At 47.4% G+C, this 18355-nt stretch overlaps 1 protein-coding gene across 9 annotated transcripts in view; it reads right to left on the reverse strand.

Moving 5' to 3' along the window:
* The window catches only part of SEMA4A (semaphorin 4A), a 733849-nt gene that overhangs the window by 21128 nt on the left and 694366 nt on the right, over positions 1-18355 (reverse strand). For all 9 annotated transcript variants that reach the window (XM_069607120.1, XM_069607124.1, XM_069607119.1 and 6 more), the window contains 3 exons: positions 15956-16106; positions 13940-14129; positions 3374-3489 (listed from right to left, as the gene is read on the reverse strand). In XM_069607120.1, coding sequence (XP_069463221.1) covers positions 3374-3489; positions 13940-14129; positions 15956-16106 — 457 coding nt within the window. The remainder of the gene's footprint in view (positions 1-3373; positions 3490-13939; positions 14130-15955; positions 16107-18355) is intronic.

Raw genomic sequence — 18355 nt, forward strand, 5'->3', positions numbered from 1 at the left:
CCAGTTATGTTGCAGGCCTGCAGGGTGGTGCTCAAGAGAATTTCCCAATACATTCTCGGGGGTCCCAATCCTGAACGGCATCGTTTTGCCCAGCTGATAGGGCCACTGCACTGCTGCCACCCAACGCCGGCCAGTGATATGATACGATATGGTATTCATAACACAGCTTTTACAGAAGTGTTTCTAGGCGCTACAAGACAAGGAAGGGGGAGCCCGAGGGAAGACAAGACAAACGATCCTACTAGGACTTATGCATTTTGGATTGTACAAGTACAACAACAAAAGTGCAAGGGGAAACAGAGGCGGAAGTGCAAGGGAGAGGGTACGAGAAAGTGCACCATGGCTCTGCGTAAGTGCAGCCAGGGAAGCGCGGCTCTGGGTAAGTGCATGGAAGGCAGGGGGCAGTAGGTGTTATGGTTAGAACCCCTTAGTGCGAGGAAGCAGTGCAGGAAGACTGGTCATGGAAGGGCCTGGTACCCTGTGAGATTCTGAGGGTACACAGCAACCAGTCAGGGCAGGCAGACAGGAAGGTTAGCAAGGAAGAGAAAGAGAGAAGTTAGAGGAAAAAAGCAAGGTCACAAGCTGCTTCCAGAACTTCAATTGGTCCGGCGTAAGTTTGAGAGAGGCATGGAGGCTGCTCCAGAGGGAGGCACCTGCAGAGGAAAGAGATCTATCCCCCAAGCTCTGCTTGGAGAAGCGTCTGACCCTCAGAGAGTTTGAGGAAGCTGAGTGAAGGGCTCTGGAAGGAAGGTCTTTAGGCAGAGGGAGTTGGATTTAGTGCGGACCCCTGCCCCAGAAAGCCTTGTAGACAATGCAAAGGGTCTTCAACTTGATCTTTGCAGCCACCGGGAGCCAGTGCAGAGATTTCAGGGCTGGAGAGATGCAGTCCCTAGGCTTGAGGCCAATGACAAGTCTTGCAGTCCTGTTCTGGATTAGTTGAAACGGGCAAAGAGTAGAGTTAAGCAGATTGAGAAAGAGGCTGTTGTAGTAGTCCAGCCTGGAGAGAACCAGAGATCTGGAGAGAGTGAGCTTCTTGGGGAAAGCGAGAAAAGGTAGAATACCACTGAGGTGGTGCAGCTGCAAGTGGGCCTTCTTGGCAAGGTCCATGATGTGAGGAGAGAGGGGAGTCGAAGGTGACCCCAAAGTTTTTAGCCTCTGAGGTGGGTGAGGGTAGAGGGCCCACGGGTGGCCAGAGTGAGAGAGGGAAAGCGGGAGCAGAGGTCCCAATGAGAAGGATCTCAGTCTTACTGGCATTGAGGCAGAGATCGTTGGGGGTGCACCATTCCTCAATCACAGATAGACAGTCATGAGTGAGCGAGGAAGGAGAGGAGGAAGAGGGAAGCCTGAAAGAGAGCTCTATGCCATCCGCATAACACTGTAAGTTAGAAGAGAAGGTGGAAATCAGGTGGGCCAAAGGGGCCAAGTAGACGTTGAAGACCCAGGGTGAGAGGGTAGAGCCTTGGGTGACACCACAAGTGGAGAGAGAGCTGGTGGAGAGAAAGGACCCAAGCTGGGAGGTTCGGTCTAAGAGTAAGGAGGTCAGCCACCCCAGAGCCTTTGTCACGCTGAATTTCCATGATCTGGGGAATGGCTGTCCTTTTTCTATGTTGTCCCTTTCGTGAGTGTGGAAATGGAATGCCTGGAGGATGACTGGGGGCAGGATACGGCTCGAGGCAACCTGTGAGTTGATGGCAGGAGAAGGGATGAGGGTTACATGGATTGTAGGGTCACGAGGAGAGTGTTGCATGACTGGGATGCCAACTAGGTAGACTTTGTTCATACAAGTAATTGATCCTGCATTGGTCTGGAATCCTTCCTGAGAATATGTGACAACCTGATATATGTTGGCGGGTCAGCAACATTCCATCTGTGTTCAGTTTGTCCTGATCTGGGATCTTTGGGTATGTTTCTCTGTACTGGCACTTGCCACAGAATTGTCAGTGGAAACCACCCCAGGATGTTTACAGACAAAATTGATGCAATTTTGACGCCAGGCTGGAAGAGACCTACCCTGGGGACTTTCGGTCCTGCTTGGGCTCCTTGGGGACAGTCCGGTAGAATGGTGGCCATTAGCTTTGTGTCTTAATTCCTCCCGAGGAGAGATGGCCAGAAGGTGCAGAGGTCGGTTATTGTGACATAGATATACTGCAGAGGAGAAAGAGTGCAGACGTGCATTCTTGGTTCCTGAACAGAAATAGGGCGTCCTCGATGCACTGCTCTTTCATGTTGTTGCCTGGAACATTCCTGAAAGGCTACCTCAGTTGCAGGTTTCTGATGGTAAGTTTGACTGATTGTCAGGGTTGCAGGATATTCCTGGTCTCCCAATAATACAATTGCGTTATGATTCTCTGATGCCTTGTGTTGTTTATTTTATGTTAATATGCTTTTCTAGTGCAACATATCACCACCATAGTAAGTTTGATGCACCCAGAATTGCCCGTGGCATGCTGTGACCCCCTCCAGGTTTATGCAGACCATGGTCTGCTGCAGGAAAGAAAAGGAATGAGGGACAGATAAAAAGATGATAAATCAGGACATAGATGCTACAATCACAGGGAGGGAGAAATGCAGCTGGGGATGAATGTGTTGTGATGGCATGGATGCATGTCAGTCCTGTTTGGTCGACCATACTTCTGAAAAAGCAAGGAGGTGGATATGTGCAAGAATGTGAGAAGTGCTTTGCGAGGGCAATGCTGTGCCCATGGCAGACCCTAGGCACAGAGTGCATTGCAGCAGAAGCCCTGCACCTCTGCCTGCTCTTTGGTGCATCGCCCATAGTTGGATGGGGCTCCCTGGAAGGCGAGGCAAAAGGCCTCCGAGGAGTCAAGGAGTGCTTCCTCGTGGCCTTGTTCCAGAGGCCTCGCTCCCAATAAATTGTCTATTTATTGATCAAGTTGTTCTTGTTTTATGGCTTTTCAGAGGCTGTGCTGTGTGGGTGATGTAGGGTTTCTCCGAGACACCTTATACAAGTTTGGAGGCACTTTGTATTTTTTCCATTTCTCATGTTTCGGAATAATCAGGTCCACGCCCCTGAGCTGATGTGGCGAGGAGTCTGCTCCTATGTACACCCAATAGGCATAGCACCAAAAGAAAAGCACCTGCCAGAAAGAAGCAATTCCATTTCCGCTGTGAGCTCCACGTCTTCACATCCGCGTGTGCACATCTTCATGCATTGTGTATTAGGTATTTGTTGCATTTCTTGTACATGAGGGAAAGCCCCCAGGCTCCTCTCCATTTGTATTTTGTGTAAACTCCCTACTCTTTTTATCACCTGTTTGGCATAACCAATGACCAGACGGAAATGCACCGATGCCAAGGCATGCCAGCCGCCCTGTTGTGCCTCGCGTACATGGTCAGTGTATACGTTCCTTACCTTCTTAGCCGAGAGGCGGAGATTCTTCACAGGTTCCGGCTTCTGGAACAGCTGTATCTCTTCGATGATGTGTGACGAGGCCTCCACGAGGACTGCCTTGTGCAGGAATCCCTTGTCTGCGTGAGAAAATCCAAGCAAACATCAGTTATCTCTCCGTGACCCCTACAGGCTCTTGCCATTTTTATCTCACCCCAGGCGCTCACATGTTCTCCCGCCAGCCTCACAGGAATCTCTCTGAATACTGCGCCACACGCGCCTTATCATTTACATCCCTCCCAACACTGTCCGTTCTGGCCAATGCTTCGTCCTGTAGCCTCGAGGCATTGCAACTCTTTCCAGAAAGAACCATTCCGACACATGACTCTTGGATGACCTGCTTTCAGGGGTGGCCTGGGAACCAAAAGAGGCCCTGGAACTCATTTTCAAAGTGGCCCCATATTACACATGTTCAGCAAGCCCAACCCTTTTTCTAGGAGAAAATGTGAAAATAAAACAGATTACCACACTAAAGAGTCTCCAGAGTTCCCTATAGGCCAGTCCACCCCTGCCTGCTTTGCATAACCAATTGTAAAACTATCACATTGAAAGCAATTGAAGGTGGCCATTCAGGTGGGTCACCTGCACCTTCTCTTATTGGAGGACCGCTGACAGCAAGTTCAAAAGTTCACACATAACTTTCGCCATAAAGAGATGTTCCAGTCTCAGTGCGTGCAGTGCGTGCTACAGGTTAGAGGTATTACGTGGAACGCCCACCCGGCCTGAGCACCCCTCTGTACCCCACACTTACATATACGTGAACCCTGCAGTCTCCATGACAGCATTGTATTAAGTTGCACAATATAGGGCACCGTTGCTCTGGCTCAACAGCGAGGTTACTTACACACGTACACAGGGCAACATTGCTGGTGGTTTAGTTCCTATCTGGCAATTGATCATTCATATAAACAGTTCATTGTGGTTCCCGGGCAATGTGTTTGCCATTAATGATGACATGTTAGGGTGATTGCATTAATGGTCACGAGGAAACAACATGGTGGTTGTAGGGAAAATGGTGGTGGCTCATTGGACATTTCACGAGGACAGCTGGAGGTGTGCGCGTGGTACATGCATGGTAGTTGTTGGGGGATGTTATGTTTGCTTGTAGAGAGGGAGAGGAACGTGGGCGAGCTAGATGGGAACAGTAGATCATGTTGGAGTTTGTAAGCCCAGTGATGTGGAATAAGGAGGCTGGGACACCAGGAGGTGAGAAACCACAAGAGTTTCTTCACTCGAAACGGACCCTGTGGCCAGACAGCCACCAAACCTTTAACCGTTAGGAATCTGGAACCATGGGCAGGAATAAACAGCCCCGGGTTACATTACAGCACTTAGCCCCGGGTTACATTACAGCACTTCTCCCCTCTTAATAATGCACAACACAGGATAAGGAAATGACAAGAAGGAAAGAAAAACATCCAGCTAAAAGATGACCAGTGCCATCCAGCATGTAACGATGGAAAAGAACATTAAGCCACAGGAGTGGCAGCAACATGGGTGCCCCATAAAACAATGATAAACGAATAAAGGAATCAATGGCCCACCACTAGATGCAAATGAAATGCAATGGCAACACAACAACACCTCACTTTCCCAATCTTCGCTAAACATAACCCCTCAACTTGACCGGAGTCAATCCTATCCTCAGAACCCTGCCCTCAACAACAGCCGACCCTGTAACAGGCTCCCCTTCATTGTTCGCTCCACTCTCACACACCTCCCCAGCCACAACATCCACATCTCCCTGCTCACATACTCCTTCACTCACATGCACATCCAATCCACAAGAGAGACAGCCATGCCAAGGACTCCCAATTATGATATGATATGATAGGTTATTAATAACGTGCTTAATGCCCAGAGGTTTCTAAGCGCTGCCCAGGGGATCGAACCTGTGTTACTCCGTGTTGTCTTGCTTCCAAGGCGAGCAAGTTGCCCCAGAGCTATCCTCCTGAGGCAATTATCAGAAATTCCGTCAATGAAAGAGAAACTATCTAACCAACCAGAAGAAACACCAAAGAAACTGCTGCACCTCAGCATTAATCAGAGATGGAAGTGTGATATAAATCAGTGGCATGCCATACCACTAGTTCATTTGCTATTTACAGAGCGTACCTTTAGTTCAAAGGCTCAAGAAACGCGTCCCTGGCCCCGCATAGGACCAGCTTGGTCTGGGCATTAATGCTCTGCCAATTTCCCAAGCCACGGCTACACACACACACCACCCCCACCTCTGCCCCCCCCCTCAAACACCCCCATCCATGGCTCTGCAGGTCGTTAAGGTTCTCAGGTTGCAGACACACAACGGTTAATATGCATGATGGACATTTCCAACTCAAAGAGCTCACAAAGCAGCAGTTACCTGGCAAATCTGTGATCGTTAAGGTGAGCAACACAAAACATCCATTTAAAGATTTGTTTCTATCCATGATGACTACTATCCTGACATGCACTTGATTTAAGTCACTTATCAAATGTTTTAAACATCAAGAATAACGACGAACGGGACGTTTGGGACAAAGAATCTTCATATCTATCCTTGTTTATTACACAACTTCTTTAATTTAATGTCTTAAATCACTGAAGGTTCAGTGGAGTTAATTAGACTTTTCAGGTTGTCATTATCTTGCATTCTGGGACTTGAGGTTTACCATTCAGGATGCGAAAATTAAAGCCACAATGGTATTCTTTCGGCTCAATGTGTTGCTATAAGGATTTACATGTTGTCATGTGGCTTTATTATGCAATTTGTTTTTTGTAAGTTAACTCTATAAGACATTATTACTGTAGACACTGAAATCCAACAATTTCAGCCAAAGTTTGTGATCCTGGTCACTCGCCCTGTGCCACAGCTCGACACACATAACCTGCCCGTCCCTCGCCATCTTTCCGACCACCCCACTCCTTCCTTTTTGGATGCAGCCAGAGTACCACTAGTTCCTTTCTTCCACTTTCACCACTGGCAGCACTGGTGCAGCGCGGTTGTGTACCAGGTATGCTGTGACTGGCGGGTCCGCATTGGAAAAGGGGCAGGGCGAAATGGACATTTCATGTATTTTTCCCTGTACAACCCGGCCCCTGAGGAAAAGGCAGTGAAAGATTGGCCCATGGGAGCAGGTGCACTGCAGCCAATGAAAGGGGGAAGAGATGGCTACAGTCCAGACTGAGCTGTATAAAAGGAGGAAGTGGAAAGGGCTTGCCTGGCGGTCAATAGTTCAGTTAAAGTCAAGGGGCATGGACTGAGGTGGACCAAAAGACCAGGTGTTAGAAGGGCGCAGAAGTAGAGCGTGGAGGAGTCTAGCAGAGTGAGTGGTGAAGGTAAGGTATCTGTTGGAGAAAGTGGTACTGTTGTGTAAGAGTGCACATATTGTGAGTAAGGTGAGTGTATAAGATTAAGTGGGAGAGTAGGGAAGTTATGGCCCCTTTGTTTCCCCTCCCCGTCAATGACCCTCGGTGAACCTGGGGGCTGCATGATCTAATTAGATCACAGAGCCCTGGGTTCGCAGAGGGTCAAAGACGCCTCGGCTCAGTGTTCTATCTGCTCTGCAGAGCACAGATCCCCGAGCCCATTTCGTCTTTGTCCGCTGGCAAAGCTTTATAAAAGATGGCTTGAATTCGGTACTTTTCAAGCCATCTTTTATAAACATGAAATATTATAAATATTTCTATGTTTATAAAAGATGGCTTGAAAAGTACACAAACCATAGGAAGGTGCGCACACAATGGGCAAGGTTTACCGACAGAGATGCCGTACTCACTCCCAAACCCCCTTGCAACGAGGAACATGACGAAAAGATGAAATGTGTGATTACACATGGTCTTAACACATTCCAAGTGATAAAACTATCAAATACCAGCCTCTAGCCAAACTTTGTCTACCTAATGAACCTACTCCCAGATTTGCATTCAAACGGGCACAGAATCTGCAAGACAAACTGGTTCATACTAAATTTACGAAACACACACCATGGACTGGCCTCTGGAATTTACGAACAATCACTGGACACATCCCATGTGGGAATTGTATTGCATGTAAATTTACAAAAACATGCGGCCCTTTAAGATAGGAGAACGCACATGCCCCTTATCTAACCTAATTGCAAAACAAAACAAGTGGTTTACTGCATCAAATGCCCCTGTGGTTTCAGATAGTGGGAGAGTAGGGGAATCATTGAGACTGGGTGAAGATTTTGCTTGTTGTTAGCTTCACTGTTGCCCAGCAGGTTTACTATTCTTGTTATGCCTAATGTGGGCTAACCTTTCTATTTATGCAAATAAACCTGTATTGAGAACTACAAACTCCAGTCTCCAGGCGTTCTGTTCATCCCACTTTGTGTCACATCATACAAGATGTTTCCTTCTGATAACATTTTATAAATCCTCCCTATATGAGAAATGATCAGCCTTGCCTGTAGAAATAATTGTATGACATCACACAATCATTTCTCGTATGATACATTCAATACACCCTTGCTTGAAATTATTTGAAACATTCTTGTACGTTAACAATTGTTTTATGGCATTACACAAAATATCCTTGCCTGCCCTCATGCAAGCCCAACAACCAGTCAATCCATGTCTGACATAATGCAAGCCCAGCATCCAGTCAATCCTTGCCTGCCATCATGCAAGCACAGCATCCAGTCAATCCTTGCCTGACATAATGCAAGCACAGCATCCAGTCAATCCTTGCCTGCCATCATGCAAGCACAGCATCCAGTCAATCCTTGCCTGACATAATGCAAGCACAGCATCCAGTCAATCCATGCCTGACATAATGCAAGCCCAGCATCCAGTTAATCCTTGTCTAACATAATGCAATCCTTGCCTGACATAATGCAAGTACAGCATCCGGTCAATCAATGCCTGCCATCATGCAAGCACAGCATCCAGTCAATCTTTGCCTGACATCATGCAAGAACGGCATCCAGTCAATTCTTGTCTGCCATCATGCAAGCAGAGCATCCAGTCAATCCTTGCCTGACATAATGCAAGCACAGCATCCAGTCAATTCTTGCCTGCCATCATGCAAGCCCGGCATCCAGTCAATCCTTGCCTGCCATAATGTAAGCATGGCATCCAGTCAATCCTTGCCTGCCATCATGCAAACCCAGCATACGGTCAATCCTTGCCTGACATAATGCAAGCATGTCATCCAGTCAATCCTTGCCTGCCATCATACAAGCACAGCATCCAGTCAACCCATGCCTGCCATCATTTAAGCCCAGCATTCAGTCAATCCTTGCCTGCCATCATGCAAGCCTGGCATCCAGTCAATCCATGCCTGCCATCATGCAGGCACGGCATCCAGTCAATCCTTGCTGCCATCATGCAAGCCCAGCATCCAGTCAATCCTTGCCTGCCATCATGCAAGACCAGCATCCAGTCAACCCAAGCCTGCCATCATGCAAGCCCGGCATCCAGTCAATCCTTGCCTGCCCTCATGCAAGCCCGGCATCCAGGCAATCCTTGTCTGCCATAATGCAAGCACAGCATCCAGGCAATCCTTGCCTGCCATCATGCAAGTCTGGCATCCAGTCAATCCTTGCCTGCCCTCATGCAAGCCCGGCATACGGGCAATCCTTGTCTGCCATAATGCAAGCACAGCATCCAGTCAATCCTTGCCTGCCATCATGCAAGCACAGCATCCAGTCAATTCTTGCCTGACATAATGCAAGCACAGCATCCAGTCAATCCTTGCCTGCCATCATGCAGGCCCGGAATCCAGTCAATGCATGCTTACCATCATGCAAGCAAAGCATCCAGTCAATCCTTGCCTGACATAATGCAAGCATGTCATCCAGTCAATCCTTGCCTGCCATCATGCAAGCACAGCATCCAGTCAACCCATGTCTGCCATCATGCAAGCCCGGCATCCAGTCAATCCATGCCTGCCATCATGCAGCCACAGCATCCAGTCAATCCTTGCCGCCATCATGCAAGCCCGGCATCCAGTCAATCCTTGCCTGCCATCATGCAAGACCAGCATCCAGTCAACCCAAGCCTGCCATCATGCAAGCCCGGCATCCAGTCAATCCTTGCCTGCCCTCATGCAAGCCCAGCATCCAGGCAATCCTTGTCTGCCATAATGCAAGCACAGCATCCAGGCAATCCTTGCCTGCCATCATGCAAGCCCGGCATCCAGGCAATCCTTGCCTGCCATCATGCAAGCCCGGCATCCAGTCAATCCTTGCCTGCCCTCATGCAAGCCCAGCATCCAGGCAATCCTTGTCTGCCATAATGCAAGCACAGCAGCCAGGCAATCCTTGCCTGCCATCATGCAAGCACATTATCCAGTCAATTCTTGCCTGACATAATGCAAGCACAGCATCCAGTCAATCCTTGCCTGCCATCATGCAAGCACAGCATCCAGTCAATCCTTGCCTGACATAAAGCAAGTACAGCATCCAATCCATCCATGTCTGACATAATGCAAGCCCAGCATCCAGTTAACCCTTGCCTGCCATCATGAAATACCAGCATCTAGGCAATCCTTGCCTGCCATCATGCAAGCACAGCATCTGGTGAATCCTTGCCTGCCATCATGCAAGCACAGCATTCAGTCAATCCTTGCCTGCCATCATGCAAACCCGGCATCCAGTCAATCCATGCCTGCCATCATGCAGGCACCCAGTCAATCCTGGCCTGCCCTCATGCAGGCCCAGCATCCAGGCAATCCTTGTCCGGCATAATGCAAGCACAGCATCCAGGCAATCCTTGCCTGCCACAATGCAAGCACAGCATCCAGGCAATCCTTGCCTGTCATCATGCAAGCACAGCATCCAGGCAATCCTTGCCTGCCATCATGCAAGCACAGCATCCAGCCAATCCTTGCCTGTCATAATGCAAGCACAGCATCCAGGCAATCCTTGCCTGCCATCATGCAAGCACGGCATCCAGGCAATCCTTGCCTGCCACCATGCAAGCACGGCATCCAGTCAATCCTTGCTTGACAGAATGCAAGCACGGCATCCAATCAATCCTTGCCTGCCATCATGCAAGCAAAGCATCCAGTCAACCCATGCCTGCCATCACGCAAGCACAGCATCCAGTCAATCCTTGCCTGCCATCATGCAAGCACAGCATCCAGTCAATCCTTGCTTGCCATAATGCAAGCACAGCATCCAGGCGATCCTTGTTTGACTACAGATGAGAAGTCCTTTTCGGGCATCACATAAGCAGGTCCTTGCCTGACATCTAATAATACATGCTTCCTTGACATCTTACAATCAATCAATATTCATTATCTTATAATAATAAACGAGGTACAAACCTAATCTGGTATCATGCAAGAATCACAAAGATACACTATCTATCAGAATCGTACCTCAGCAGGAGGAAGAACATTTTGACATTCTATCAGTTAAATTAGCACTCTCTCCAAACAGCACAATAAATATTAATACCTTATACCGCCCACCCGGCTCAACCACCAACTTCATAGATAAAGTCAACCACCTCCTAGGCAACAACCTTAACAAATCCACTCAATCACTACTCATAGGTGACCTTAACTTAGGATTCAACGACCCCAAGGATAAAACTGCTACCTCCCTAGCCAAAGACCTTAAAGACCTAGGTTTCTCCCAGAAGATCATGGCGCCTACTCATGCAAAAGGATGCATCCTAGATTGGATCATAGACCATAACTGTAATGTAGACATCACCTCCAATACCAGCCTCCCATGGACTAACCACAACCTTCTCCTATTCGACATCCCTGTCTCATTAAGCTCCAAAGTGCCCACCAAAGCACCGGCAACCCTAGCCAGAAGTGCCAAAAAACGTACCGCTAACAAAATCAGTGCACTCCTCAATCTGCCATGCCTAGCACCCCCGTTCTCCACAGACCCCAACATCCTCGCAGATATTTTCAAAGACACCATTACTATGGCTGTTAATACCGCGGCCCCACTGGAAAGACAAACGCATGGCGCTCAAAAAATGGCAGGCTAACCCCTGCGACACCACAAAAATGAACTTCAAATCCATAGCAAAAAAATACAAAGACGCAATCTTCCTTGCCAAATCTAAAGCCTACAATGACCGCATCTCCTCTGCCAACTCCCACTCTAAAGAACTTTTTAATATATTCAAAGAACTAACCCTACCACCCACATGCCCTGACGAGATCGTTAAAGATGAGGCTTGGTGTACAGGCTTTCAATCAGCCATGCTTGCAAAAATAAACCTCCTCCAAAGCAAAATATCCCACCACTTCAATACTTTACCCAAGCAAAGCGCTCATTTACAGACAAAACCTAATGCTAAAAAAGGAAATGCGCCTAAATTTGCATTCACCAAAATCACCGAAGCAGAAGCCATTGACATCCTCAGGCACCTCAAACCATCACAATGCAAGGGTGATGTATGCCCCCCTCAAATCATCAAAGACTGCGCAATACCACTCGCCCCTCTCCTTACAGCATTCATCAATACATCATTCACATCGGGCATAGTCCCAGACAGCCTTAAAGAGGCTTGGGTACGCCCTCTCTTAAAAAATCATCGCTAGACCCTGCCAACCCCAACAACTATCGACCCATAACTACAGTCCCATCCCTCCTGAAACTACTGGACAAAGCCGCCCACAAACAGATGCAACTCTACCTCGAATCGAACGCTATCCTAGGAAAAAGACAATCTGGGTTTCGCTAGAGACACGGAACTGAAGCCGCCCTTCTAGATTGAAAAAACGAAATCACCAACATCCTAGACAAAGGAAAGCCTGCTCTCCTCCTTCTCCTTGACCTCTCAGCTGCCTTTGACTTGGTAGACCACACTACACTTACCAATCACCTGACGCAAGCTGCACATTTCTCAAATGACGCTGCATCCTTGGTAACATCATTCCTCAAGGGTAGAGCTATGAAAGTGTTCTCTAACACAGCACATGCAGCACTATCCATCATCCACTGTGGTGCCTCACAAGGTTTCTGTACTTCCCCCACGCTCTATAATCTTTTTACCAAGCCCCTCTTTGATAAACTAGACGAGCTAGGCATCACCTACACAAACTATGCCAACGACACACAGGTTCTACTCCCCCTGACAGGGAATTACCACCAAGATGCCACTACCTTACAGCAAATCTACTCTACCATACAAGCATGGATGGCTACCAACGGCCTATACTTGAACGGGGACAAAACCGAAATACTCATACTAGGACAGAAATCCACCCTCTCCAACCTTAACCCTCTATACATCAATTTCAACATTGACAATTGTATCATCCCAGTCTTATCCTGAGTCAAAACTCTAGGGGTTCACATAGACGCTACGCTATCTATGGACAAACAAGTTAGTGCCATAGTCTCAGCTTCAGCACTGAGTACTAAACTTATTAACGCAATAAAACCATTTCTAACCAAGGAGAATTGCCTCTCCATCGCCAGAGCAACAATAGGAGCTAAACTAGACTATTGTAATGCACTTCTTGCCGGCACCTCCAAAAAAAAACTATCTAGGGGCCAAACTACCCAAAGCAACGCTCTTAGAGCAGCCTTTAGCATAACAAAAAGAGAGCACATCACTCAAGCCAGAAAGACAGCTCACTGGCTTCCTGTTAAAGACCGTTATCTCCTTCAAAATTCTCACAACCACCCATAAATGCATCAACCTCTCAGCTCCTTCTTACTTATCTGACTCAATAGATAGATCACAATCCACCAGACCAAGAAGATCACAATACACCAATCAATTAGCTATACCTCGCATCAACAGAACTAAGGCAGGAGGCATAGGCTTCCCCTTCCTCGCACCCAAACTTTGGAACGCTCTGCCTTCGGACCTCAGAGCTGACACATCCCTTTTCTCTTTCCGTAAAAAACTCAAAACAGTACTATTCAATTAACTCCATCTGCATGTTCTCCTATTGTTCCACGCATATCTGAAAAATATACGTTGTCCAATGTAACCTTACGGACATGAACTGCATTTAACTAAGTATAAGCAACCCTGCAACAAGCGCCACGATGTCTTCGGCCTGCTGTGCGCTCAACAAATACGAATAAATAAATAAATAAATCCCCTGTGTGACATGACACGAGAGAAGAAAAACGTATTTAACATCCCGCAACAAAAATGATGTAATGAGCTCCAATGTTGACTTGACAACAGCACAACATAATGACAGAGTGATACAGTTTAGCAGGAAAGCCATCTGGGGACTCATTATAGAAACATTTCACTGTGTAAGTGAAATTGTACACATTATTAGCGCCAGAGCAAACATTTCCATGGCGCAATTAAAGTATTAATGCAATGTATTTTAGCACCCTGGTGCTGATAGGGCGAAAATGAAAACTAGGGCAGACAGTGCCCGGGAGCAAAAACGCATAGAAAGAGAATGCTAAATTACACTTGCACTGGTGTATATGTTTTGTGGTGAGGTCCCATGTAGGCACACATGTGCATCATGGAACCATATGGTAAAAAAAAAGAAAAGAACCTTTTCATATGACAGCGCTAATGCAGAAAATCTGATCGTCTCTGAAGAACGGCCAATGTTCTAATATTCATACACACCTGTGCCGAGGTATAGGACGTTGTAGACCTCTCCAGAGATAGCCATGACTGGGTCGACCACAATCCTGGTGTACACCACATTCTGTTTGATCAGCACAGGGTGCTTGCCTACTGCCTCCACCTTCCTGTCCATTAGAAAGTGGTCCTTCATGAAGGTCAGGTCTTTATCTGACGATGAGCCCACAGTGCACTAGCGGGAGACAGAAAAACAGGAATTCCCTAGAATCAATGGGTAGCAAACAGAATGAGCGCCGATTCAAACTGAACAGAGAGTGGCACAGAGCCCCTTAACCTATGCGTGTAAAGCATCCGTGTAGGTAGACGCCTTAACGTAGACTGGTAGACTGGGTCCCCCCGTGATGTTCCCTTGTGCCCCCACCATTCTCGCACACAGGTGTTGCCTGTTTTGCTTGATTCTTCTACCCTGCTCCCCCTCACCCCAGTCAAGCCTACTTCTGCAGGAGTCTGTCCTGATACATTCTGGTTTCACCATCACCGTCTTGTGGCCAATGCTGGATTTGACTTTTATGGACTTCATTCATTCATGGTGTGTCACCCTTTCTCAACTCTCATGCTGAACTTCTTTTGCATCTTGTACTCATGGTGGCCCTGAATCATGCTGTTCCCATCTTCATCTTGTATCCTGGCTTGCGACATTATGTGTTACTACTGACTTCTGCAATTGTATTCACTCTCCCCTCTTGCTTCTCCACTCTTGACTGCTAACTCTCTGTTCTCTCCTCCTTTCCCTTCTCCCTTTTCCTATCTCCTCCCCTTACTTTCTTCTATGCACTTACTCTATCAGAATTGTCCCTGGACCTAGTATGATAGCAACCTCGTCTGTCTCCTCCTCCCTCCCCTTACTAGTTTTTTCCTCCCCAACTCCCCTCCAGCACTATCTGAAATGTCGTCAGGCCTAATACGATAGTCGCTTGTTTTGTTCCTCCCCTACCTTTCAGTACCCCTCTCCCTCACCTCTTGTTTTTTTTTTTTGTTTCCGGATCTACCAGAAATGTCGTCAGGCCTAGTACGGTAGTCGCCTGTCTGTTTCCATTTCCTTCCCACTCTCCATCTCCCTTCCTTATCTATGTTTTAGCTCTTGCACTATATGAAATGTCGTCAGGCCGGTAAGAATGTCATTGTTTTTTCCCTTGTTCCCTCCCTTGCCTTGAAGTGCTTTTAAACACATTGTGTATAGGCGCTATATAAATAAACTATCATAAACTATCATATCATAACGTATGAGTGTAACGCTTCCGTCTAGGTAGACGCCTTAACGTATGAGTGTAAAGCGTCCATTTAGGTAGACACCTTAACCTATGAGTGCAACACTTCCGTGTAGGTAGACGCCTTAACGTATGAGTGTAAAGCGTCCATGTAGGTAGATGTCTTAACCTATGAGTGTAAAGCGTCCGTGTAGGTAGACACCTTAATGTATGAGTGTAAAGCTTCTGTGTAGGTAGACGCCTTAATGTATGAGTGTAAAGCTTCCGTGTAGGTAGACGCCTTAATGTATGAGTGTAGGTAGAGGGTGATTTTGGGGCAATGTTGATGTGCATGTAGACAAGCCCAACCAGCCGAAGAAGAGAACTTGTGTCACAGGGCCTAATTTAGGGAACATAATCTTGCTGATGCCGGACTCATGGGCTACACAAGTGCATGAGCTGCAACCGGCTCAACCTGATCGCAGCGGGTTACATTCATTTCAGCAGAATTTGGAATACCCCTAATGGCACCAAGAGTGTGATGTGGGATTCTTGTCGAGACCACTGGACAGTCAGAGATCCTAAGGGCAGAGCACAGGGGGGAGATGTTGTGGCACACAATCAACATATACATTATTTTCTCTAAGGGGCCTCAGAACATCAAGGTTTTCTAGGACAATAGTGTTGAGAGTTCCTGTGATTTCCCATTGAAACAGTGCAATTCATCTTGCGGGCTTAGACTTCATTAGATAGGGACATCTTAAGGAAGTGCTAAGACCTAAACTATTTTGCTTCAGTAAGTGGGACTCACGCTGCCAGGTCGAGGATTAGAAATGGGTCCTGTGTAGGTGATCCAGCGCGAACTGTCTTTGTTCAGCTCCTTGAAGCTTCCATCAAAGACATCTTCGATGTCTTTCTGGTCAAAGGCACACACAGCCGAGCTGTCAGATCCTCCAACCTGCCTGGAAAGAAGTAAACAGAGTCATTGACAATCCATAACCATCATTGCAGCTGTAACATCATGTGCTTCATTGACCCTATGCTTGAAGATGTTTCAGAACAATGTGTTTTATTTGATGATAGGTCCACAGATATGGACTAGGCAGGGTGTTTCCTGTGATGATTATACACAATCACTCTTACCTAAATGGTGCTTCGGCTCATTAGCAACGTGAACATGAAAGAAAGACTGCCATCCATGGAAGAAAGCAACATACTCTTGAACTGGTTTTCTTATGACATAGATTATGGAATGTGAGCTGATTGTTTGATCTGCACTGTTAATATAAGCTTAAACTATCCAAGCAGCACACTTAAGCCTAGAGGGTACAAGGGTCTATGTGTATAAGCCCAAAGACAGAATGCTGTCAATTATTGCTGAGATGTCTGTTTTCTATCTCCATTTACTGGCTCCCTCTGGAAACTATTCAAGCTCTAGTTAATGTATATTTTAGCGTCAGGACCGAGATGATTGGGCCTTTGACACTAAAGCCCTCACAGACCTTCCTATCATCTATCTTCCTCTCTACCTGTGGTGTTCCCCAGGGGTCTAACATCTTGCCCTGGCTTTTCAACCAATACCTGGCAACACTCGCCCACTGCAATGCCATTTTCTGCTCAAATTCCCAGTTCTATGCTGATGACACTCAACTAATTTTCAGGCTGCCCTTGGCCACCTCCTCTCCCTCTCTCATCTCTGATTGCCTAATTGCCATTCAAGATTGGTGTGCCGCCAATGATCTTTGTCTGAATGCCAGCAAGACGGAGATCCTCCTCATCGGCACACCTTCATCATCCTTTCCCCTCACTCTCTGGCTGGCTTCCCTTGGCCCTCCTCCTACCCCCACCTGCGAGGCTAAGAACCTCTGGGTCATCTTTGATTCCACCCTTTCCTTCTCCGCCCACATCGCTGAGGTCTCTAAAAAGTCAAACTTCCTACTGCACCTCCTCAGAGGTACTCGGCCTTTCCTCTCCTTCCCCCAGAAGCTCATGGTATCCCAAGCTCTGGTTCTCTCTAGATTGGACTATTGTAACAGCCTCTTTCTAAATCTACATGCCTCTATTCTCCGACCTCTGCAACTAATCCAGAACAGGACTGCAAGACTTGGCCTCAAGCCCTGGGATCGTATCTCTCCAGCTTTGAAATCTCTCCATTGGCTCCTAGTGGATGCAAGGATTAATTCTAAACCTTCTGCATTGTCCACAAGGCTTTCTGGGGCCTGGGTGCAAAATACCTTCAGCTATCCCTCCTCAAATACCTCCCCTCTCAAGCTCTTCGCTCCTCTACCTCTAACTCCCTCAGGGTCAGTCGTTTTTCAAAGTATCGAGCTGGGGGTAGATCTCTGTCTTCAGCTGGGGCCTCCCTCTGGAACAGCCTCCCTGCCACTCTAAAACTTGAGTAGAACTATCTCCGGTTCCAGAAGCACATCAAGACCTTCCTCTTTTCTTCTGCCTTCGCTTCCCCTCTCCCCTGCTAATCTGTTCTCTCTTGGCACCATGCATCTGGCCACCCTCTGTCCTCTGGACCCAGGTACCTGCTCACCCTGCCACCCCCTGCACTGCCTCTGGCCACCCCTTGCACTGGGGTCTGTATCTGTACCCATACAGCCCCCTCACCTTTTCTACCTGCACTTATCAGACCTACCCTGTCTGCTGCCTTAAACCTAGCACTTGCAAATTGCTGGCTGCACTACCACTGTTTGTTGCCTAAATTATTTATGTATTTATTATGAATTATCTGTTTCTCCTTTGTTTTGCACTTTCCACTTCTCCCCCTCCATGCACTTTTCCCCTCCCACTCTCCCATGCACTTGCACATTCCCAGTGTCACTGGGCCTAGTAAGATCGCTGTTTTGTTCTTCCATGTTCCCCTCCCTTGCCTTGTCGCGCTCTGAAACACTTGTGTACGAGCGGGATAGAAATAAAATATCAATATCAATATCTTCCAATATGAATCGCACTAAATCAAAAACGGGACAAGAGACCAAAATGTGGGGAGGAAAAAGCTGCACAGGTTGCTGCATGCCCTGGCTGCAAAACAAGAAGCAACACAGGTTAACAAGAGACACCCCAAAAAAGTCATCATGCGGTATACATATCTATTGAGCCAGTGTGGAGGGTGGGGAATGGCCAGCAGACATTTTGCAACATCCACTTCAAGTAACAGTCTGTGATAGTCCCAGGATTAGGCAGAATATGTCCAAATGGAATA

The sequence above is a fragment of the Ambystoma mexicanum genome, chromosome 1p (assembly GCF_040938575.1).
Source record: "Ambystoma mexicanum isolate Mex_15411 chromosome 1p, UKY_AmexF1_1, whole genome shotgun sequence".
Taxonomy (NCBI): Eukaryota; Metazoa; Chordata; class Amphibia; order Caudata; family Ambystomatidae; genus Ambystoma; species Ambystoma mexicanum.